The sequence below is a fragment of the Periophthalmus magnuspinnatus genome, chromosome 15, assembly GCF_009829125.3.
Source record: "Periophthalmus magnuspinnatus isolate fPerMag1 chromosome 15, fPerMag1.2.pri, whole genome shotgun sequence".
Lineage (NCBI taxonomy): Eukaryota > Metazoa > Chordata > Actinopteri > Gobiiformes > Gobiidae > Periophthalmus > Periophthalmus magnuspinnatus.
The window spans coordinates 11,011,826-11,037,404 of NC_047140.1; the positions used below are offsets into that span (position 1 = coordinate 11,011,826).

At 44.7% G+C, this 25,579-nt stretch overlaps 1 protein-coding gene across 1 annotated transcript in view; it reads right to left on the bottom strand.

Moving 5' to 3' along the window:
• col13a1 (collagen, type XIII, alpha 1) overlaps positions 1-21,688 on the bottom strand; it is a 71,152-nt gene extending 49,464 nt beyond the window's left edge. The window contains exons 1-3 of the mRNA XM_055227475.1: positions 21,228-21,688; positions 20,794-21,182; positions 11,406-11,475 (exon numbers count right to left, since the gene is read on the bottom strand). Coding sequence (XP_055083450.1) covers positions 11,406-11,475; positions 20,794-21,024 — 301 coding nt within the window. The 5' untranslated portion in view covers positions 21,025-21,182; positions 21,228-21,688. The remainder of the gene's footprint in view (positions 1-11,405; positions 11,476-20,793; positions 21,183-21,227) is intronic.
• Positions 21,689-25,579: the final 3,891 nt, after the last annotated feature.

Below are 25,579 nucleotides of genomic sequence, written 5' to 3' on the forward strand. Positions count from 1 at the left end.
CTGTCTCTGCTCCTCTGTCTCTGCTCCTCTGTCTCTGCTCCTCTGTCTCTGCTCCTCTGTCTCTGCTCCTCTGTCTCTGCTCCTCTGTCTCTGCCCCTCTGCTCCTCTGGCTCTGCTCCTCTGTCTCTGCTCCTCTGTGTCTGCTCCTCTGTCTCTGCCCCTCTGCCTCTGCTCCTCTGTCTCTGCTCCTGTCTGCCCCTCTGCCTCTGCTCCTCTGCCTCTGCTCCTTTCTGCTCCTGTCTCCTTCTGTTTGCTCCTTTGGTCTAATTCTAGTCCTGGTCTAAACTTGGAGATGAAAGGATCTTGTTCAAGGCTGTCCTTTTAAAACTCGCCAGGACCAGGACTATCCCAGGACTAAATGAGGACTAACCCTGGACTATGTCAGGGCTGAGCCAGGTCTAAACCAGGACTACAGGTTCCACAGGTCTGGTTCAGATTTAAACTGGGTAAATACAGCACACACAGCACAGTAAATATGGATATGAAATAATAAATCCTCTGGACCCTTCTCCAGATCTCGTTAGGATCCTGGTCAGGACTACCTTGCTGGAGGGTTGTCTGGAGTATAGAGGAGCTGGAGGGGTTGTGTGTACTCTCTGGGGTAAACAGGAGCTGGAGGCACAGACTTTAAAGAATTCTCTCATTAATGGATTGAATTAAAATATAATCTCAAATAAAAACAAAACTAATTTCAACAAATCCACAAAGATTAGGACAGGATCATGAGTCTGCAGCTCCAGGTTGAAACCAGGACTACACCAGGTCTAAACCAGGACTAAACCAGGACTACACCAGGTCTAAACCACGACTAAACCAGGACTACACCAGGTCTAAAAAAGGACTAAACCAGGACTACATCAGGTCTACAGGACTTTATAACCTCATAGTAAAGTGTGAGCTTCAGTTCTACATTTCAGTATTACATCAGTCCATAGACCAGGTCTGAAAGATCGAAAATATATCCAATTATGAGATTTTGTGATGAACCCTGAGATTTTATTTGTGATTTTATGAACTGACAAAAAGACACACAGGAAGAGCGTTTGACTCACAGGGACATTTCAGAACATGTTTGTACAGATCTACAGGTTTAGACTTCAAAAATGGCAGACTTTGAGATTCAAAGTTGTTTCGAGTTGTATAAACTGTGGGGAAGGGGGTTAGATAAAGGTGAGATGTGGTGAGATAGGGGTGAGAAGGAGGTGAGATAGGGGTGAGACGGGAGATGGGGCGAGATAGGAGTGAGATAGGGGTGAAACGATGGAAATAGGGATGAGGTAGGAGTGAGATACGGATAAGATAGCAGTGAGATAGAGATGAGACGGGAGTGAGATAGGGGTGAGACGGGGGAGATGACGGGAGATGGCGGAGGTGCTGTATAAACCCTATAGAAGGAAACACTTGGCTCCTCTGTTTTTTCCTCTGTTTTTTCTCTCTTTTTTTCCCAGTGAAAAGTAGAAACGTCTTTTTAAACGTCTGAACGTGGGAGTGAAAGACAAACCCAGCTACTGTTCCTCTAAGTGTCTCCAGACCTGGACCAGGACCTGGACCAGCACTCAGGAGTCGTGAGGAGGGGTGTGTGTGTGGGGGGGGGGGGTGTATGTGTGTGTGTGTATGTGTATACGTGTGTGTGAGGGGGAGGGGTCACACGTGGACGTGGTGTGGAAAAGTGTGAGAAAGAAAGTGCTAAAGCTCAGAGGCTCAGAGGGCTGTCACAAGTATCTAAAATCAGATACTGATGGATACTGATCAGTCCAGGCTCAGTCCTGGTTTATTCCTGGTTTATTCGTGGTTCAGTCCTGATTCAGTCCAGGTTCTGTCTTGGATTAGGCCTGGTTCAGTCCAGGTTTAGTCAAGATTTAGTCCTGGTTTAGTCCCCATTTAGTCCTGATTTACTCCTGGTTTAGTCATGGTTTAGTCCTGATTTAGTCCTGGTTTAGTCCTGGTGTAGTTCACATAAAGCTTTATACATGTATTCTTTAACTATTTTTAAGCCTAACTAAATATCAGCAACACAGGCCTGAGAAGGATCAAAATGCTTCATGGGCTGGAGAGAGCGACAGGCCTGGTTTAGACTTGGTTTAAACCTAGTTTAGTCCGGGTTTAGTCCTGGATTAGGCCTTGGTGTAGTCCTGGTGTGGTCTTGTTTAAATCCTATTGTAGTCCTGGTGTAGTTCTGGTTTAATCCTGGTGTAGTCCTCGTGTAGTCCGCATGTAGTGGTAATGGGTAAATAATCCAAAATGGGGGTGGTAGTGATTTCACCGAGCGACACAGAGAGCCCATTGGAAATAATCAAGTCTAATGTATGCCCTGCATTGTGTGTTGGTGAACCCACAGACTGATTTAAATCAACAGACGTTTAAATTCGGCCAGATAGGCAGCAGACATGAATGTTGAAATCCCCACAGATCAGAGTTCAAACTGAGGGCCACCTCAGCTAAAAACTCATGGAATTCCTGAATGAAGTTCTTGTTGTACCTGGGTGGATGGTAGACATCAGCACAAAGAATAGGGCTGAAAGTTCAATTTTAAAAAGTTGTACTTCAAAATATGTATAGTTATTTACATGTAAAGGCTTGCATTTGAAGTTATTTCTGAAAACTGTGGTGACTCCAGCTCCTTGGCCATAGGCTCGCAGTGAGCTGAGGAAAGTACACCGAGGGTGAGAAGCTCAGTGAACGTGTTGTTGTCATCTGGTTTAATACACGTTTTCGTCAACATCAGATAATCCAACACGTGTATTGAGAAGAAGTCATTCAATATTAAAGTTTTGTTTGTTAGAGACCTCGTTTTAAACATGGCAATGTGGACTGCTGTGTGCTCAAATTGCCCCAGCACGGAGACACTGACACACCGCAGATGGCTGGGATGTTCGAAGCTGGTGCCCAGGACAGTTGGTTGGAGCCAGGTAACCTCCAAGCAGTGCCACAAGAGGAAGCCATTGTAATCCAGGGGAAGCTGCTTGGGGTGACGATCATACGTCTATGACTGTGCCACGTAGGCTCTTAATCTCACCAATACCTTCCTTCTTTTCCCCCGTTTTCTGTGGTGACTTTTGCCGGGCAGGCAGACGCCACAGGTAGTGGGATATGGATGCCAAGAACAGTGGTAGTGTCTTTGATTGTCCACTATTGTCCACTACAGCCTGTGATCTCAGGTTTAATCACAGAATCATGGATATTCAGAAGGGTCTGGCGAGCATACACTAGTAGCGTGGTAACATTCTTTGCAAAATCAAATAGCACCAGCAATAACTGTAGAAATCGCAATCACAGTGTCCTGGTTTAGTCCTGGTTTAGTCCTGGTTTAGTCCTCGTTAAGTTCTAGTTAAGTTCTAGTTAAGTTCTGGTTAAGTTCTGGTTAAGTCCTGGTTAAGTCCTGGTAAAGTCCTGGTCCAATCCTGGTCTAGTCCTGGTCTGGAGCAGCTGTAGTGTAATTCAATCCTGTCTCTGAAAGTGGATCTCTTCCTGTCAGCGCTCGTCAAGGTCAGAGCCGCGCGACGCAAATAACTGTCCCCCCAGAAACACACATACACACATGTACATACACACATGTACAAACACACATGTACAAACACACACGTACACACACACACACACATACATGTACACCCCCCCCAAAACAACATCCCCATCCACCCCCACTGCCCCCACTCACCCCCAGAACTGCTCCCAAACCAAACACTACAACAAAGTATCAATACTTATAACTCAATGACCATATTCAAATTTTACTACTGTCCAAACAGAAAGCACTTCTGTTCTTCCTCCACTCTGTTTAGAATCTCACGTTACACACAGCCAATAGTTTGTCCAATAATAATAATAATATAGAGTCTGTGCCAGGAGGCCTCGGGCTGTTCTGGACATTTACTGAAGCTCTGACTGTGAAACTGTAAGATAGACATGTTCATGTTACCATCACGTTTTCACATTTAACACAGAATCTCCAGAGCTACGGTACATAAACAATGTAGAGTAGATACATACAATGTACTGTGTGCATAACATTATCTTAAAGTTAGCTGGACGATTAGCATGATGCTAACATGAAAGAAAAATCCCATGGACATGCTAGCTCTATTAGCATCTTATATTTACAGTAAGATAATATCTATAACATCACAATACTTGCAGACAGATATTTACACGAGGCCAAATGAAGTTTACAGGGTTAAACAAGTGACTGGACTCTTGAACCTATGTTAGCTCTGAGAAAACACATGAACTCAAAACTAAAACATCTTTGTCCACTAGGGGCAGCACAGCTATAGTATTACATTATGACACATAGACTGTACTGTATATATAATATTATTTATACTGTATACAGTCTATGGTCTGACAGGAGTTGAGGACACACAGGAGGATCGTACGTGCTACAGCTCTACCACTGAGCCACAGGTGAGGCTCTGACATAAGTCTGAACTGGGCATGTGTTTGATTGAATGTTTTTTAGACGTGTTGTTCTGTTGTGATTCTTAGATTATGTGTTCTGTTTGTTAGTTAATTAGCTAATTAGCACATTAGCTTCAGCTGCTGGAGATGTCTTTGTTCATACAGTTTATTTCCCACATGCATTAATGCTGCACTATGTAACTTTTCCGCTTGAGGGTCGCCGTGAGCTTGTCTCTATGTCAATGATATTTCTTTGCCTAGAATAATCCACAGTATTGCATTAAACATATCTATTTTCATGAGGACATCATCAGGCCAAGTTACAAGTAAGATTTGTGGAGCAGATACCCCATGCTAACCGCATAGAAATGTATATTTTTAAAGGTATTTTCAAGCAATACAAACACCTGGTATTCAATAAATGCAAGATGGATCAGTTTAACATGGAAACAGTACCTTCCATCGAAAAGTTACATAGTGCACCTTTAAATGCCCATATGACTCTATTTCCTGATGTAATGTAGTTTCCTCATCACAAACAGACCTGGAGTTGTGTTTTGTTCCATTTACACATGTTTAGCGCACAAACCCTTCATATTTTGGCTGAGTTCTTCTCTCAAACAGAAACACTCTGTTCCACCTTGTGATGTCATGTGGTAATACAGGAAGTGCTCCATACACCTTCACTAGAATCATTTGAATGATTTTAGCCTGAAATTGTCAATCTCTACTGAACTAAAAGTAAAAGGTTAATTTGAAAACTGCCACTTCATGACAACACAAGGTGGAACAGAGCATTTTGAGCTTTGAAGATGTAGACAGAATAATAAAGGGTTATTCAAACATGTGTGAATGAAACAAATCATAGGAGGTAACAACATTAAGACACGGACTAAAGTTCACAAGTCAGCTTGTGTCCTACAGGACCTTTAATCTTTTCAGTTGCAAAGTCAAAGGTGCAAAAGTCTGTGTGCGAGTGAGGGGGGGCTGGGTATGGGGTGAGTGAGTGTGTGGGGGGAGGAGGAGGAAGAGAGGGAATGTGTATCTGTGTGTGTGAGAGAGAGGGTGAGGGGGGGTATGAGGCATGTGCTGCTGTTTACAAGGACACAGCCGAGAGTGGCATTTCACACATGTCCTCAGACCAGAACTACACCAGGACCACAGCAGGACTAAACTAGGACTACACCAGGACTATGCCAGGACTACACCAGGACCAAACCAGGACTAAATCACAAATACAGCAGGACTAAACCAAGTCTAAACCAGGTCTAAAACAGGATTGTGTCTGAATATCCTCACTCTCTCCTACAGGGGGAACTATTTAGGGGTCACACATTTTCTGTGGTGTCCAAATGTGATGCTGGTGCAGAAGTAGTGCACTCACTATTTCCTACAATGAACCTTGAATACTAGTATCCATCGCTGATCACTGGAGGTCAGTATACACCACAATGCATTGTGAGAGTTGGAAAAACACCAGTGGACAGAGACACGTCATTAACTGGACACAACATGATTGCATGAAGCAGATAGAGGTGCTGGTTTATGGCACTGTTGATCCTGATTATGAATAAAACACTTTTTAAACATTCTTAAATAAACCATTATGGTCAGGCCCCAGGGCCTAAACATGGCCATTGAAGTTAATGGGCCATGGTTAATGGTGCATGTTGCTAGTTTAGCCGTTAGCAGCTATTTACATGCTCATCTATGTCATACCACGTGACCACTCTGACCAATCAGAGCGAGAGTAGCTAGAGCGAACTAGAGGAGAGCATAGTCAAAGCTTTTTAAGACCACGGAAGGATTTTGAGTTGTGAAAAAGTTTATGATCTAAAAATAGGTAAACATCTCTATGCACTCTATGAGAAAAAACCCTTTCTGGGCAGCGTTATAGAACCAATGAGTGGCCACTAGTCCAACCTGAGACAGCTCTAAGCAGCAGTACCCTATCCAGTTATTTTAATAGAGACATGGTTTTGGTGTAAAGGTGCTAGCAATAGTGAAAAGTGAATGAGGCTCTAAAGAGGGAGGGGCTGGGGAGTAAGGGGTCAGGGGCTGGGGGAGACATTCAGACACAGCTCAGGACTGAACCAGGACTAGACCAGGACTTGACTAGGACTAAGCCAGGACTGAACCAGGACCAAACAGGACTAAACTAGGACTAAATCAGGACCATAACAGGTGCTAAAACAGGAGTGACCCAGGACTGACCCAGGACTAAACCAGGACTAAACCAAGACTAAAATAGGACTGACCCAGAATTAAACCAGGACTAAACCAGGACTGAATCAGAATTTTATTTTGTTCAATATCGTTTGTTATCATTCAGTATCGTTCACTATCGTTTGTATCCTCTGTATCATTCGATATCATTCAGAATCGTTCGATATCATTCAATATTGTTGGTATCTTTCAATATTGTTGGTATCCTCACTATCATTCGGTATCGTTCAGTATATGGAGCTGGGTGTACTTTTTCTTTCACTAGTGGAGGGATGTTTGTTTTCTCTCAGGCCTGAGCCGTACAGGGCTGAGACTCTTCTGGCTCATTGTGGATCATTGTGGCTCATTATGGCTCTGTTGTTTGTGTGTGACGGGTCAAATGTACAGCACACGTGACCTACAGAGATGCCAAAGTCCACATTAACAAAACTAAACACTGCTTAAAACTACACTCTGACACTTTCTGGAGGTGTCACCAGCAGGATTCCATGGAAACAGAAAGTTAAAACCATATTTTGTGCTCTTTTTTGCCCCACCATGTAACTTTTTAGCCAAAACAACAGAGGTCCAAGTCATGTGCATCAAGGTTCATATCTTTTCACCGCATCACAGAACACAGCTCAAGTTTTTGTAATTTTTTTAATTTTTGTACTTAAAGCCAGAGTACGCAACTTTTGAACCAAAATAAGCTCAACAACAACAACAACAACAACAACAACAACAATAAAACAAATATAAAAGCATGTGTCCTCACTGTGAGCAGCCTCACCTCTCTACAAACCTGACTCTTACTTGGCCTGGAGCAACACCTCTCCACAGTACAGCATTAAACCTCTAAACTATCTCTGTGGAGAAAGTTCCAAAGTACGGCTTTAACTTTCTATTTCCTGGTTTAGACCTGGTTTAGACCAGGTTTAGTCCTGGTTTAGTTCTGGTTTAGTTCTGGTCTGGTCTCTGTGTCCCCCGGTGGAATTCAGACCACGCGCCTGTCCTTCCTGTCCCTGAGACTGAGGCTATTTCCATCCAACAGCAGCTAAGCCTCTGTCACCAGTGCCTCAAATAGACCCCCCCCCAAGACCGGCTATAGACCGAGACTACAGACCAAAGACTACAGACCAGAGACTATAGACCAAAGACTACAGACCAAAGACTACAGACCAAAGACTACAGACCAAAGACTACAGACCAGAGACTATAGACCAAAGACTATAGACCAAAGACTACAGACCAAAGACTACAGACCAGAGACTACAGACCGGAGACTATAGACCGGAGACTATAGACCGGAGACTATAGACCAGAGACTATAGACCAGAGACTATAGACCGGAGACTATAGACCGGAGACTATAGACCAGAGACTATAGACCAGAGACTATAGACCGGAGACTATAGACCGGAGACTATAGACCAGAGACTATAGACCAGAGACTACAGGCCAGAGACTACAGACCGGAGACTATAGACCGGAGACTATAGACCAGAGACTATAGACCAGAGACTATAGACCAGAGACTATAGACCGGAGACTATAGACCAGAGACTATAGACCGGAGACTATAGACCAAAGACTACAGACCAAAGACTACAGACCAGAGACTATAGACCGGAGACTATAGACCAGAGACTATAGACCAGAGACTATAGACCGGAGACTATAGACCGGAGACTATAGACCAGAGACTATAGACCAGAGACTACAGGCCAGAGACTACAGACCAGAGACTATAGACCAGAGACTATAGACCAGAGACTATAGACCGGAGACTATAGACCGGAGACTATAGACCAGAGACTACAGGCCAGACCAGAGACCAGAGACCATAAACCAGAGACCAGAGACCATAAACCAGAGACCAGAGACCGGACCAGAGACCAGAGACTAGAGACCTGGAGTGTGGAGTCAAATCCACAACCTTGAGGTTCACAGATCACAGTCAGTCTGTTGACCTGCACAGAGAGCTCAGAGTGCACTACGCAACCAAATGCAAATCCTCCCAAAACCTCAGGCCCACGTCCCAGTCGACAGTACAGCTGCACTGATATGATACTGGTCTCAAATAACGGCACCAATATAAAAAAATCCGTTGGGTCTGGTATCGGTCCCATGATATCAGCTCAGCTGTAATGAGAATATTTACAGACTGATTTAGATTTTGAGTGTCTCGTGTTTTTTTTTTCTTTCTTGATCCAAATCTGTTCAGTCTGATGTGAAGGAAAATAACACACAGCACTGGTATGGCTTCATATTTTGTATCTGCAGATACTTAAAATCAAAGTATTGATATTTTATCGGAGCTGAAAAGATGCGTGCATCCCTAGTCTAGAGCAGGTCAAAGGTCAAAGAACTGAATAGGTGCAAACAGGGGCTAAAAGGCTTCCAGGTGCTTGTAGTAACTTAGTGTCAGCTCTAAAACTGCACAGGCGAGACACATCTACAGACACGAGGACCTGACACAAGTGTTTACACAAACAAACATGGAGGCTCCGGTACTTTCAATTTCACTTTAAAGACGGGATATTTACTTCTATGGGGTATTAAAAAGGGGTATTTTACATCTATGGGGTATTAACTGGAACATATAACATTTATTGTTTTGAAAATGCTATATTTGCCCAAAATAACATATTAACAGCTCCTCATGCTGTCACTCCCCCGTCAGAGCGTGCATCCCATTAATGAAACTACTGCACATCACATTGGGCTTGTCAAAGTTGCTGTGTACAGTTTTATATCACTTTTTTGAATATTTATGGGGAATTGTCGTGTGGGAGCATGGGTGATGTAGGCTTGTGGGCGCAGCCTTGTACAGGCTCATACTGCTAACTGCAAGGAGATCTCTAGATTACTCAAACATGCATGGATGACATGTAAAACCTCTTCAGGCATGTTTTTGAGGAGGAAACAGTGTTAGAACATGGTAGAAACGATTTAGCGATTTAGCAGAAGACCTCCTCTTTAACCTAAACAACATGAGGGTGTGTAATGGACTGGGACCTCCTCATTTTCTCTCTCTTTCTCTTCCCTTTTATCCTCCATCTCACCCCTTCTCCTCATTTACTTTCTCCCTGCACTTTCCCCTCCTTTTTCTCTCTCTTTTGTGATCATCCTCCTTCCCTGTCTCTCTCCTTCTCCCCTTTCTCCTTCCCTTCCACCCTTTCTTCTCTCCCTCCCACCTCTCCCCTTCTCCCTCCCTCCCACAGTCTCTTCTCCTCTTGTCTGTCATCTCTTGCTCCTCCTCCTCTCTCTCTCTCTCCTCCTCCCTCTCTTCTCTCCCTCCTCCTCCACTTTTCTCTCCTCTCGTCTTTCGTTCGTGCTGCTGTTGTTTATCTGAGTCATTGTTTAAACTCACTCTTCTGTTTTTCACGACGTTTGCCTCAAAATGTCACTGGACGTCAACACAACCCCCCCCCCCCCCCCCCCGTCCCACCACATACCCCTCCTCTCCTTCTCCTCTCCTCGTCCTCCTCCTCCCTTCATCCCCTCTCACACACACTTGTCGGGTTTCCATACTTCTCTGGAACTTCACACAATACTAAGGAACACACTAAATACTCAATACAGATACCGATACCACAATGAAAACAAAAACACTTTTTCTTTAGACAATATACAGTGATTTTCCACATTAAATGGTAGTACTTTCTATTCTATTCCCATGTGGCCTTATATCTGTGTAATCCCTCAGTCGTCCAGTAGGTTCATAGTGGTCCATGGGTGTATACTTGTGTGTCTTATGTGTCTTATACTTGTTCTGATACAGCTAAAGATCATTCTAAAGATATTCAGGAAAATTTCATTTCTGTCAATGGGACTTTTTTAGTATCAATACCTGCCAAAAATGTATCTACTTTCGATATTAGTTTTAGTATCAACTAGTATCTGATTTTTGATATTATAGACAGTCCTGACCTGAACCATAGTCACAAACTTCTTCCTCACTTACCTTATGCATTCTGAGCATCGCACTCATTCACCATGATGTGTCTATAAGCACTTTTCATAGCTCTGAGACCAGAGCGGAGTTTTGCTGTGATGGTAAAGTATCAACAACTAGAATGCTAACGTGCACTTCCTGATTTTCAAACAATAAAACTCTTTCTAATTAGACACATACAGTGCATAGTGGACTTATTTGCATCTTATCTGCTTATACCATGCATCTGTATTAGGGCCTTTCTCTCACCCAAACCTCAGCCTAAACTCTAACCTTAACCGATTGCGACCCAGATTTGAACTTTGAACCCTGTTGTTGATAAAATAATGGACCCCGTGTGTGTCCTCATAAGACAGGCAGGTCCCCACAATGTTGGTGTGTGCTTGTGTATCTTCTGTTCAGGAGCCAAACACATGACAAACAAACAAATAGCAGATTTCAAACATGTGCCACTCTTCCCTTCTTCCTCTCTTCCACCCTCCGCCTTTTCTCTCTCCGTGTCCCTCCTCCCCTCCTCCTTCACTGTGTCTCTCCCTCCTCCTCTATTACTCTGCTCCTTCACTCTGTCTCTATTCTTTTCCCTGCCTCCCTCCTCTCCTCCTTCACTCTCTCTCTCCTCCTATTCCTTTCCTCCTTCACTCTGTCTCTCCTCTCTCTCTTCTCTTTTTCCCTCCTCCCTCTCTGTCCTCTTTGTGGGACACAGCCTCATTAGATCGGCACAAACGACTTAACGACAAACATCTGGAGCTCCCAGATAAGGAGTCTAACCCACAACCTCCTTTCAGAGAGTGGCTAACCACAGTCACAGTGTAATGCAGGGGTGTGTGGTAGAGGGCGCTCTCACCTGGAGGACAGAGGCAGCTGAACGTGGCGTCTCTGGTTTCTCGGATCTTCGGTAAACGCTCGGATAGTTTCTGTGAATAACAAAACATCGTCAGAGCTGTGGTCACGTATACTGGAGCTGTGGTCACGTGACGGAGCTGTGGTCACGTGACGGAGCTGTGGTCACGTGACAGAGCCGTGTTCATGTGACAGAGCCACAGTCATGTGACACCCACAGACGGTATGAAGACGTTTGTTGAGGCGATCCCAAACTAATGATGAGAAGGTTCAACATTTGTGGATCAAAGGTTTGGAGATTTATTCAATGAATCTCCCATAGTTATATTGATACTTCGCAGCTGATGTCATCAACATTCTCGGGAGTTTGATGCTAACTGAAGGCACTGCTCTGTCTGATGCTCTCTGAGACTTTAATATGAGTTTTGTTTTAACACAATTTGACCATAAAGAACTGACTTATCTGAACTACAACAGGTGAGCTGATTTGTGCTGTTAAACAAGTCCCTCTAAAATAACATTATAGTCTCAAGCTAGCTAGCATTAGCCAACAGTTTTTCAAGGCACCTGAAAATGTTCAGTTTAAATCCTTTTTGTATTTCTTCAAGAGTTTTCAGACTATCTTAAAACTTTTTTGTCTGTGTTTGCTAATGTGTGCATGGCATCACCATGGAAACTACTGACCATTAAACCATAGACATACACGTAGAACACCCCCACAGAGATGTCACTGCAAAGGCTCTGCCCTCCTTCTGAGATTATTACATTCAAGAAATGTGTACACAGCACAGAGCTTTCACGGAACATTTGGTCTGGACTTGGACTTGGTTTGGACTTGGTCTGGACTTTCTCAGGTCCAGTCCAGGTCTCAGGGTCTGAGGACTCTGTGGGGGCCACGGTTCCCATCAGCCCCTGGGGCGAGGGGTGAAAGGTCGTGGAGCGGGCGACGCAGGAGGTTCACGGAACACGCTCATTTCAGTCGTTAAGAACAGGAAGTGCCACTCAGCACTCGGCTACAACTCTGGACTTTACCACAGCACAGGGTCCAGAACCAGACTGAACCAGGTCTGAACCAGGTCTGAACTAGGACTAAACAAGGTCTGAACCAGGACTAAACCAGGTCTAAACCAGGTCTAAACTGGGTCTAAATCGGGACTGAACTAGCTCTGAAACAGGACTAAACCAGGTCTAAACCAAGTCTAAACTGGATTGAACTTGTCCTAAACCACAGTTGTTTATAATTAATTGCACTTTCACTGATGCAGAAACATTGATCAGCTCCGACCCACCCGTTACATAAAGGTCAAAGGTCAGATATGGACCCATAAGAGAGTTAAACCAAATGCACTGACTCTTGTTAACGACTCTTTTGTTCCAGTTTAGTTTGAGATATTTTCACTTTTTTCACAAGGCCTATCACTATGACGGTGACATCTACATCGTTCAGTGCAGACAGATGGAACTGTTATTTTTGGGTCTATATTTCTGGTGGAACTTTTTACCTTTAACCATTTTTCCAAGTTCATACTCAGTTTTGAGTTTTAGATTTCATCCTGAGTGGAGCCAAGGGCCTTGTGTGCAAAGACACTGACCCATGATCATGAACATACCTGAAAACAGTGAGGTCCCAAGCACTGACCCTTGGGGGACTCCTTTGTGTCTCAATTTATTACTTCAAATTATTTCTACATTTTAACCCACAGAAACCACACGTCTAATGCAGTTTTATATGACAAAGAATTCAGAGTGAAAGATCTAAAGACACACTGGTTTAGACCTGGTATAGCTCTGGTTTAGACCTGGTTTAGACCTGGTATAGCTCTGGTTTAGACCTGGTTTAGCTCTGGTTTAGACCTGGTTTAGTCCTGGTTTATGCCTGGTTTAGTCCTGGTTTAGCTCTTGTTTCAATCCTGGTTCAGTTCTTGTTTAGTCTTTGTTTAGTGCGGGTCCTCTTTCTGGATCCCGGTGTCCCTGGTCCCTTTGGGGTTCAGGTCTAAAATAGTCTGGTCTTGGCTTAAGTCCGGACTCGAGTTGCACTTCAGAGACGCCGCTCCCAGAATGCACCACTGATGACCTCACTGTACACTACATTTCCCAGGAGACCAAGCGGCAGCTGTCTCTCGCTCATTCACAAAGTCAGAGCTGCACTGCCAAAAGGAACACCAGAAATGATAGGAATCTAACCACAGACTCCAGACTGTCATAGAATGACAGGGACTCCTCAGGTTGAAGTGTTTTGCTCGGGGACACACTGGCAGTATATGTACAGCACAAGCAGGATTTGCACCAGCAACCTTCTGGTTCAGTGGTGACTGTGAATCCTCTGCACAAAGTCTTGCCCACACTGGGGCTTTAGCATCAGTTTGAACTCAAATGTTTGTGTGGATTTATTTATTTTATTTTTATTTATTTTTCTGTGAAATGTTTGGCAATTTTAAAGATTTTTTGTGTTTTTTATTATTTTTTTGTGAATTATTCCTGTGATTTTTTGTTGAGGAGTTTGACGCCTTTTTTGGAGCGCGCTCAGAGAAGACACAACAGCTGCTTCACACAAACAATATGGACTAAATATATCCACTCAGACACAGACCAGAGACCAGGACTAGGACTAGACCTGGACTGGACCAGACACCAGGACCAGAGACCAGGACTAGACCTGAACTAGACCAGACTAGGACCAGACACCAGGACTAGACCTGAACTGGACCAGAGACCAGGACCAAAGACCAGGACTGGACTATCTCTGGACCAGACTTTGACTAAACCAGGACTTAAAGGTGCTCTGTGTAACTCATCTGGTGGAGGGTCTGTCACCTGCTCGTTGCTTAGAGGTCTGGAATGTTCCACAGTATGGCCATAAACATGTGATAAGTCACTCAGTAAGAATGTTTAAATAACACCTGTACTTGAATAAATGCAACACAGATGAGTTTAATTCCATACTCTAAAAAATTTCAGCCTAAGCATGAACATCTCCATGGAGACAAAGGTTTCAGACCCCATCCAGAGAAGTTACCTTTAAGCTGGACCAGACTAAGACATCACAAAGACCAGATCTAGACAAGACCAAGAGTGAGCCAGAACTAAAGCAGGACTAAACCAAAACTGAACCAAGACTAAACCAGATATAAAACAGCAGCAGTAATGAAGAAGACATGCAGATGTTTGGAGTGGGTCAAATGCAATGGGTTAACAGGTTTAGTGAAGGTTAAGTTATAATGAATCACACCAGACACAGAAAGAACATGCAAACTCAACACAGACACAGGGAGAACATGCAAACTCAACACAGACACAGAGAGAACATGCAAACTCCACACAGACACAGAGAGAACATGCAAACTCCACACAGACACAGGGAGAACATGCAAACTCCACACAGACACAGGGAGAACATGCAAACTCCACACAGACACAGGGAGAACATGCAAACTCCACACAGGCACAGGAAGAACATGCAAACTCCACAAAGACACAGGAAGAATATGCAAACTCCACATAGACACAGGGAGAAAATGCAAACTTCACCAGACACAGGGAGAACATGCAAACTCAACACAGACACAGGGAGAACACGCAAATGTCACAAAAGGACAGAGAGAACACGTAAACTCCACACAGACACAGGAAGAACATGCAAACTCAACACAGACACAGGGAGAACATCTAAACTACACACAGACACAGGGAGAACATCCAAACTACACACAGACACAGAAAGAACATGTAAGCTCCATGTAGCCCCGGGGAGAACACGCAAACTTCACACAGACAGGGGGAACATGCAAACCCCCCCTTTGGTTTGGTGTTTCGGAGATCCTTGTGATGCCATGTGTTACTGTGTTGAGAAAAACAGCGCAATCTTGTAAAAACGAGGTGATAAACAGTGTTGGTTTATTTGTGGTAAAAGTGAAGGAGGCGGAGCTAAAACACAACCAAATGGCTCTGAGTCAAGCTGTCGTAAAAACACACGCCAACCTGTGATTAGGATGACGAGTTTACAGCACAGACAACAGCTGTGAAAGGGATAAAACCAACAACCCCCACAGAACAGAGACATAGAACCAACAACTCCCACTGAACAGAGACATAGAACCAACAACCCCCACAGAACAGAGACATAGAACCAACAACCCCCACAGAACAGAGACATAGAACCAACAACCCCCACTGAACAGAGACATAGAACCAACAATCCACACAGAACAGAGACACAGAACCAACAACCGCCACTGAAAAGAGACATAGAACCAACAACCACCACAGAACAGAGACATAGAACCAACAACCCCCACAGAACAGAGACATAGAACCAACAACCCACACAGAACAGAGACATAGAACCAACAACCCCCACAGAACAGAGACATAGAACCAACAACTCCCACTGAACAGAGACATAGAACCAACAACCCCCACAGAACAGAGACATAGAACCAACAACCCCCACAGAACAGAGACATAGAACCAACAACCCCCACTGAACAGAGACATAGAACCAACAATCCACACAGAACAGAGACACAGAACCAACAACCGCCACTGAAAAGAGACATAGAACCAACAACCACCACAGAACAGAGACATAGAACCAACAACCCCCACAGAACAGAGACATAGAACCAACAACCCCCACTGAACAGACATAGAACCAACAACCACCACAGAACAGAGACATAGAACCAACAACCCCCACTGAACAGAGACATAGAACCAACAATCCACACAGAACAGAGACACAGAACCAACAACCGCCACTGAAAAGAGACATAGAACCAACAACCACCACAGAACAGAGACATAGAACCAACAACCCCCACAGAACAGAGACATAGAACCAACAACCCCCACAGAACAGAGACATAGAACCAACAACCCCCACTGAACAGAGACATAGAACCAACAATCCACACAGAACAGAGACACAGAACCAACAACCGCCACTGAAAAGAGACATAGAACCAACAACCACCACAGAACAGAGACATAGAACCAACAACCCCCACAAAACAGAGACATAGAACCAACAACCCACACAGAACAGAGACATAGAACCAACAACCCCCACAGAACAGAGACATAGAACCAACAACTCCCACTGAACAGAGACATAGAACCAACAACCCCCACAGAACAGAGACATAGAACCAACAACCCCCACAGAACAGAGACATAGAACCAACAACCCCCACTGAACAGAGACATAGAACCAACAATCCACACAGAACAGAGACACAGAACCAACAACCGCCACTGAAAAGAGACATAGAACCAACAACCCCCACAGAACAGAGACATAGAACCAACAACCCCCACAGAACAGAGACATAGAACCAACAACCCCCACTGAACAGACATAGAACCAACAACCACCACAGAACAGAGACATAGAACCAACAACCCCCACAGAACAGAGACATAGAACCAACAACCCACACAGAACAGAGACATAGAACCAACAACCCCCACAGAACAGACACAGAACCAACAACCCGCACTGAACAGAGACATAGAACCAACAACCCACACAGAACAGAGACATAGAACCAACAACCCACACAGAACAGAGACATAGAACCAACAACCCCCACTGAACAGAGACATAGAACCAACAACCCACACAGAACAGAGACATAGAACCAACAACCCACACAGAACATAAGCATAGAACCAACAACCCGCACTGAACAGAGACATAGAACCAACAACCCACACAAAACAGAGACATAGAACCAACAACCACCACAGAACAGAGATATAGAACCAACAACCACCACAGAACAGAGATATAGAACCAACAACCACCACAGAACAGAGACATAGAACCAACAACCACCACAAAACATAAGCATAGAACCAACAACCCCCACAGAACAGAGACATAGAACCAACAACCCCCACTGAACAGGGACATAGAACCAACAACCCACACAGAACATAAGCATAGAACCAACAACCCCCACTGAACAGAGACATAGAACCAACAACCCCCACAGAACAGAGCCATAGAACCAACAACCACCACAGAACAGAGCCATAGAACCAACAACCCCCACAGAACAGAGACATAGAACCAACAACCACCACAGAACCGAGACATAGAACCAACAACCACCACAGAACCGAGACATAGAACCAACAACTCCCACTGAAAAGAGACATAGAACCAACAACTCCCACTGAACAGAGACATAGAACCAACATCTCCCACTGAACAGAGACATAGAACCAACAACCCCCACAGAACAGAGACATAGAACCAACAACTCCCACTGAAAAGAGACATAGAACCAACAACTCCCACTGAACAGAGACATAGAACCAACATCTCCCACTGAACATAAGCATAGAACCAACAACCCACACAGAACAGAGACATAGAACCAACAACCCACACAGAACAGAGACATAGAACCAACAACCACCACAGAACAGAGGCATAGAACCAACAACCCCCACTGAACAGAGACATAGAACCAACAACCCCCACTGAACAGAGACACAGAACCAACAACCCACACAGAACAGAGACACAGAACCAACAACCCCCACAGAACAGAGACGTAGAACCAACAACCACCACAGAACAGAGACGTAGAACCAACAACCACCACAGAACAGACATAGAACCAACAACCACCACAGAACAGAGACATAGAACCAACAACCACCACAGAACAGAGACATAGAACCAACAACCACCACAGAACAGAGACATAGAACCAACAACCACCACAGAACAGAGACATAGAACCAACAATCCACACAGAACAGAGACATAGAACCAACAACCACCACAGAACAGGGACATAGAACCAACAACCCCCACAGAACAGAGACATAGAACCAACAACCACCACAGAACAGAGATATAGAACCAACAACCCCCACTAAACAGAGACATAGAACCAACAACTCCCACTGAACATAAACATAGAACCAACAACCCCCTCAGAACAGAGGGATAGAGAGAGTGGGAGAGGGAGAGACAGAGAGAGGGAGTGAAAAAATGTCAAATTCCATTTTGATACTAAGGAATAGAGTCGATACTTGATACCGATACCACAATGACAATATAAACACTTTTTATAGACAACAGAATGTGATTTTCCATAGTGGTCCATGTGTGTACACTAGTCTATGTGTTTTATACTTGTTCTGATACAGCTCAAGATCATTATAAAGACTTTTTTAGTATTGATACCTGCCAAAAATGTGTATTTATTTTCTATACTAATTTTAGCATCGACTAGTATCTGTTCAGATCAGATCTGCGGAGAGGTGACCTCACACACAGGTTGTCATGGTATTTTTAAAGCATTAAAAACTCCACATGTCTTTGAATAATGTAACGTGGATTAGTTTAATGCCCTTCTGTGGAACATTCCAGAGAAAGCGATGATGCTTCCTGCTCGTCTCCATGGAAATGTTATTTCTTGGTCTAGAATGTCCCACAGTATGGCATTAGACTTATCTATTTCCATGGAAACAATGATGCCAGGACGAGTTACAAGTCAGATCTGTGCAGAGGCAAGCCTGCTCACAGTAAGAATTCATGTTTTTCAGGGTATTTTTGAGCACTAAAATGCCTGTAATTGAATGAATGCAAAAAGATAGACTTCAATGCCATACTGTGAAACTTTTTAGGCAGAGCAATGCCAATTCCATGGAAACAAAAAGCTACACATTGTCCCTTGAAGCTAAACTCCTTGTGAGAAAAACAAATTCAAATCTAAAACATAAGTCTGACTTTAAAACCTGGAGAGGACTATATGAGGCTGAGGAGATGGACTCTGGAGATGAACAGAGCCTGGTTCAACAGATCCATACATCTGAGCTCAAACAAGTCCGATTATCTCCAGGCTCCTCCATCACCGTGTCCCAAAGCCTCCTCTGACACTGGCATCAGAAAACTGCAATAAAAATAGCTCATGAAATAAATACTGAAACTAGGGCTGTCAAAAATATCCAGAATCAGAAACTAATCGATTATAAAACTAGGTCCTCATTGTTCGCAGGTATCTAAAAGGTATACTAAAAAGGTGCCACTGAAAGGCCAGAAATGAACCTTTCCTGAATATCTTTAGAATGACCTTGAGCTGTGTCAGAACAAGTATAAGACGCATAGACTAGTATACACACATGGACCACTATGAACCTACTGGACAACACAGATATAAGGCCACATGGGAATATAAAAGATACTATAAAGATAATATAAAAGTACTACCATTTAATGTAGAAATTAACCGTATATTGTCTAAAGAAAGTTTTTGTTTTTTATTATCATCATCATGGTATCGAGATCGGTATCAAGTCTATTCCTTAGTATCAAAATCGAGTTTGAAAGTTTAGTATCATGACAGCACTCACTGAAATTAAGCACCAAAAACAGTGACTCTGAACCAAAGCCACCGGCCACAAGCTTAGATAGATCTGTTTAATGCCACTCTGTGGAATATTATAGCCAAAGGAACATCTCCATGGAAACAAGCAGGAGGACAAATAAGTCAGGTTTGTGGAGATGCAAGCCCGCTTACAGTAAGGACACAAGTTTTTATATGGCTTCAGTACAATAAAAACAACCAACATGTTTTTGGGGTAAAAGTTACATACTGCAGCTTCAATATAACATATAAAGTCTCTTTGCCCTAACTCAGGTGTGTCCACAGTTTGTTCATCCAGGGCCTCATTTAAACAGAGGACGCTGAGGGCCTCATTTAAACAAAGGACACTGAGGGCCACAGACTGGTGTCCACACAGTGTGTGTTTGATCAGATTCACAGAGCTTCAGGTTTAGGTTTAGATCCTCAACACAACACAAACTTCAGACATGAGCTTCAACCAGACAGACTTTAAACACCTGCAGTAAATATACTGCTTAAGTATTTAAAATGCACATTAAAAATCAAGCTTAAACTGCCCAAAGTCTTTCACACAGAAGTGTCAAGGAAATATGGGCCAGATCAGCTGGAAGTCTGAGGGCCAGAAGAACTCGTCTGAGGGCCACATTTGGCTCTGAATAAATTGGGTCCAGATGTGAAACAGGTGAAGAAGTTAGAGACCTCTATAATACTGCAGTAATGTAGGAGAATACTACAGGATATCATCTGAGGAGTTTCAGACTTCAGACGTGGCCCCCTACAGGGCCTTAGAGGCATTGCAGGGGCCCCAAGGTTTTACATTAGATGTGTGTTTATGTGTATATATTTGTTTACATCAATATAAAATATTATTGTATGTGTGTGAGTGTGTTTGTATATGTGTGGTGTGTATGTGTGTGTGTGTGTGTGTGTGTATGTGTGGTCGTGTGTTGTGGGTGTGTGTGATGTGTATATGTGTGTGTGATGTTGGTGTGTGATGGTTTGGGTCTGGTTTAGACCCGGACTGACCTGGTCCAGTAGAGAGTCCAGTCTGGAGTCCAGGATCCCAAGAACCAGAGTCTCCAAGTCTATCGTCTGAGCGTGCACGTGAGAGGAGCGCACGAGGACAAACACACATACCAATGTGCACGCCAGCGACAGGCACGTGCACGCTCCTAGCACCAGAGCCCACAGAGTCCTGCTCTCCGGCCCAGAACCAGAACCAGGACTAGACCCGGGCTTAGACTTGGACTGCATCATGACTCCTTAATCCCACGAATCCTCAAAACCAGAATCCAAAAAAAATATGATCCAAAAACCAGATCCGGGTCCGATCCAAGTCCTCGGTCACTGCTCCATAAGGATCCTTCTGATGCCTCCTCTCCTCACGTGTCTCCTAGGTCCTCGCTGCGTCCTGCCTCCTTGTCTCCTACCTCCTTGTCTCCTACCTCCTTGTCTCCTACCTCCTTGTCTCCTCCGGGCTCCTCAGACTGGCACAAACAGATGAAGTAAAACAGGGAGTGAAGGAATCAAAGCATCTTCAGGCAAAATTCTGGAAAAAAAAAAAGATCTGAACCAAATTTGAAAATCTGAAAATTCCGATTGTCCAGCTGCTCTTGCAAAATGCCCTATTTAAATGATCCCAGATTAAAATCCCAGAGCTGAGCAGAAAAATATTTCCAAAAGTGACACCAGAATTCTGCCCAAACTCTGCACAGGTCTCAGCCCTGCCTGCTGCCAGACTCCAGAATCTCCTGGACCCGGCTCCTCCGGCTCAGCTTCCGTTCAGGAGAAACTCCACAGTCTTCAGACATGAATGCACAGAATTCCGGGCGTTCCGTGGAGGATCGGGCTGTGCTCCTGTCAGCTCCTGTCAGTTCCAGCCTTCTCCGCTCCTGTTGGATCTGCTCCTGTCAGCTCCTCTGCGCCCTGCGGACTGAGGTAGAGAGGCAGGAGCAGAGGCTGTGCCTGTGGGGGGGCGGTCCCGGGGCAGAGGGGGAGGGGCTGAGGGAAAGGGGGAGGAGAGAGGGGAGGGGGGCAAGCGGACATTTGTTCCTTTGATCTTGTTTTATTTTTAGGGTTCACGGGGAAAGAGAGAGAGAGAGAGATAAAGAGAGGGGGAAGAAAGAGAGTGGAAGAAGAGGGTGGAATGGGGAGACAGTCCTCGAGAAAGGGAGGGAGCCTGAGAGAGGGAGGAGGGAGAGAGTGGAGGAGGAGGGTGGAATGGGGAGACACGAGAGAGGGGGAGAGAGGGTGAAAGAGAGGGAGGGAGACGGAGAGAGAGGGGAGGGGAGAGAGAGGAGGAGGGGGCTAAAAGAGAGGGAGAGAGAGGAAATGGGAGATGCTACAGATGGGGAGTGTGAGAAAGAGGGGAGGAAGAAAGAGAGAGGGGGAGGGAGGAGAGACTAGAGAGAGGGGGAAGAGAGTGTGAGAAAGAGAGGAGAAAGGCAGAGAGAGAGAGGAGGGACCTAAAAGAAATGGAGAAAGATAGAGAGGAAAGGGGAGATGCTGAAGAGTGTGAGAGAGAAAGGAAAGAGGGAAATAACTAAAGTAAAGAAGGAGTAAATGAAGTGATTTTGAGTTCATCTGATATCAAGGACCTTTGTAGTTAAAGAAGAGCATGTTTTCCTTAATTTTGGATGTTTTTAAATAGACTAAAAACATGTGTCCTCACTGTGAGCAGGCTCGCCTCTCCACAAACATGACACTCAGTATGAGCGGACTCACCTAACCCAGGACTGAACCAGGACTCAACCAGGACTAAGCCATTACTGAACCTGGACCAAACCAGGACTAAAGCAGGACTGAACCAGGACTGAGCAGAGGAACGGGGTGGGAGTTTTTATTTTGAAATCTCAGATAATTCCAAAATAAACCACAGAATCTGTTTAAAATGTTTTTGTGAAAAAAAAAAAAAAGTTTATTTCAAATATTTGTCTCAATGTTTTCAGCTCTGACAAACAGACGACCTCATCCAGATCTGGTTCAGACCTGGTCCAGACCTGGTCTAAACCTGGTCCAGACCCAGATTTAGACCTGGTCCGGACCTGGTCCAGTCCTTGTTTAGATCTGGTGCTGGACTGAGTCAAGACCTGGTTCCATCAGGACTCTTTAGTCTTTGGTCTGGTACAGAGTGGTTCAGAAAATGTTCAAAACTCTCCTGATCTTGGTCCCTCCTTGGTCTCGGTCCCAGTCTTGTCCCGGTCCTTTTTTAGTCCTTGGTCCCAGTCTAGTCCTGGTCTAGTCCCAGTCCTGGTTTAGTCCTTGGTCCTGGTCTGAGTCTGGTCCTTGGTCCTGGTCTAGTACCGGTCCGAGTCTGGTCCTTGTTCCCGGTTTGGTCCTGGTTTAGTCCCGGTCCTGCAGGTGGACTCTGGTCTGGTTTTATTGAGTCTGTAATTATGAACTAACTGAAGCCGCAGCGAAGGGTGGAGCTGATAATGACAGGGCCCAAGACCAAGACTAAACCAGGACTAAACCAGGACAAAACCAGGTCTAAAGACCAGGACTAAACCAGGACTAAAGTCCACGACTAACTCAGGACTAAACCAGGACTAAATCAGCACTAAACCAAGTCTAAACCAGGACTAAACCAGGGCTAAACCAGGTCTAAACCAGGATTAAACCAGGACTAAACCAGGACTAAACCAGAACTAAGCCAGGATTAAAGACCAAGTCTAAACCTGGACTAAACCAGGTCAAAACCAGGCTTAACCTAGGTCTAAACCGGGACTAAACCAGAACTAAACCAGAACAAAATACCAGGTCTAAACCAGGAATAAAGATCAGGACTAAACCAGAACTAGACCAGGACTAAAGACCAAGACTAAAGACCAACTCTAAACCAGGACTAAAAAAGGTCTAAACCAGGTCCGAACCAGGACTAAAAAAGGATTAAATCAGGTCTAAACCTGGACTAAGCCGAGACTAAACCTGGACTAAACAAGTTAAAACCTGGACTGAATTTAGACCAAACCACAGCCAAAGACCAGGATTAAACCAGGACTAAGGAACCAGGACTTGCTGTAGCCTGGTTCAAGACCAGGTCTTGGACTTGTGCGTCACTGAGGTCTGGATCCTCTTCAGTCGGACTCAGAGTCTGTCATTATTCTGTTATTAACCACAACATCTGTAAAACCAGGACCAGACCAGGAGTGAACCAGGACCAGACCAGGACCGAACCAGGACTAAATCAGGACTGAACGAGGACTGAATCAGGACTAGACAAGGACTGGACCAGGACCGAACCAGGACTACATCAGGACTGAACCAGGACTTAATCCTGGTTAAATCCTGGTTTAGTTCAGCTTTAGTCCTGGTTTAGACCAAGATTGGTCCTAGTTTAGTCCAGGTTTAGTCCTGGTTTAGTCCAGGTTTAGACCAGTTTAGTACTGGCTTAGTCCTGGTTTAAACTGGATTTGGTTCTGGTTTAGTCCAAGTTTAGTCTGCGTTTAGTCCTGGTTTACTCCAGGTTTAGTCCAAGTTTAGTCTGGGTTTAGTCCTGGTTTACTCCAGGTTTAGTCCTGGTTCAGTCCTGGTTAAGTTCTGGTTTAGACCAGGTTTAGATCAGGTTTAGTCCTGGTTTACTCTAGGTTTAGTCCTGGTTTCGACCAGGTTTAGTCCTGGTTTAGTCCTGGTTTAGTCCTGGTTTAGTCCTGGTTTAGTCCTGGTTTAGTCCAAGTTTAGACCAGGTTTAGTCCTGGTTTACCCAGATGGTGCAGAGTCCCTGAGGAGTGTGGCGTGTGTCGAAGGGAATCTAACCCCAGACCACACCCAGAACCAGCTGAGATCTAAACCAGGACTAAACCTGAGACCTGAGCGTGGAATCCCTGTCTCTCTCCACCAAAGAACCTCCTCTTCTGCACCTCCTCCTCTTCAATATGTCCTCTGTGCCACATACTCCTCTAATCAATACTCTCAGTCTTCCTCTGCTCTTTGTCTGTTGCAGTGAGGATGTTCGCTCTGCAAATGTCATCTGTGCTGAGAACGACACACAATGCCTCGTCCTGGACCGAGAGTGAGTCCCAGACCAGGACTAAACCAAAACTAAACCAGAACCAGACCAGGACTAAACCAGGACTAGACCAGGACTAAACCAAGACTAAACCAGAACCAGACCAGGACTAAATCAGGACTAGGCGATGACTAAACCAAGACTAAACCAGGACTAGACCACGACTAAATCAGGACCAGACCAGGACTAAACCATGACTAGACCAGAACTAAAGCAGGACTAAAGCAGGACTAAACCAGAAGTAAACCAGGTTTAAAACAGGTCAAAATCCCGGTCTAAATCTCATCTAAACCTGGTGTGATGCCGGTCTAAATCCAGTTTAAACCTTATCAAAACCAGGTCTAAACCAGGACTACACCAGGACTAAACCAGGTCTACCCAGAGTTGAACTGGAACTAAGCCAGGAGTGAGATACCTTTTTGCAGAACAAGACCTTGGTCTAAACCTACTCTAAATCTGCTCTATCCTCAGTCTTAACTCGGTCTAAACTCAGTCTAAACCTGGTCTCCTCTGACTCTGCTCCTGTCTGCTCCTGTCTGCTCCTCCCTGCTCCTGTCTGCTCCTCCCTGCTCCTGTCTGCTCCTCCCTGCTCCTGCCTGCTCCTGTCTGCTCCTGTCTGTGGACTTAATGCGGCGTTTTATGAACTGAACATTTGAACAGATCCGGGAGATTCTGCGTCATTGAAACATCTGTTAAACGAGTTTAGGACCTCAAAGCCCCAAACTAGGGAATCAAACCCGAAACCCTCTCACTGTGAGGCAGGAGGATCGACCACTGCACTACCACAAGCACGGAGGTCAGGGA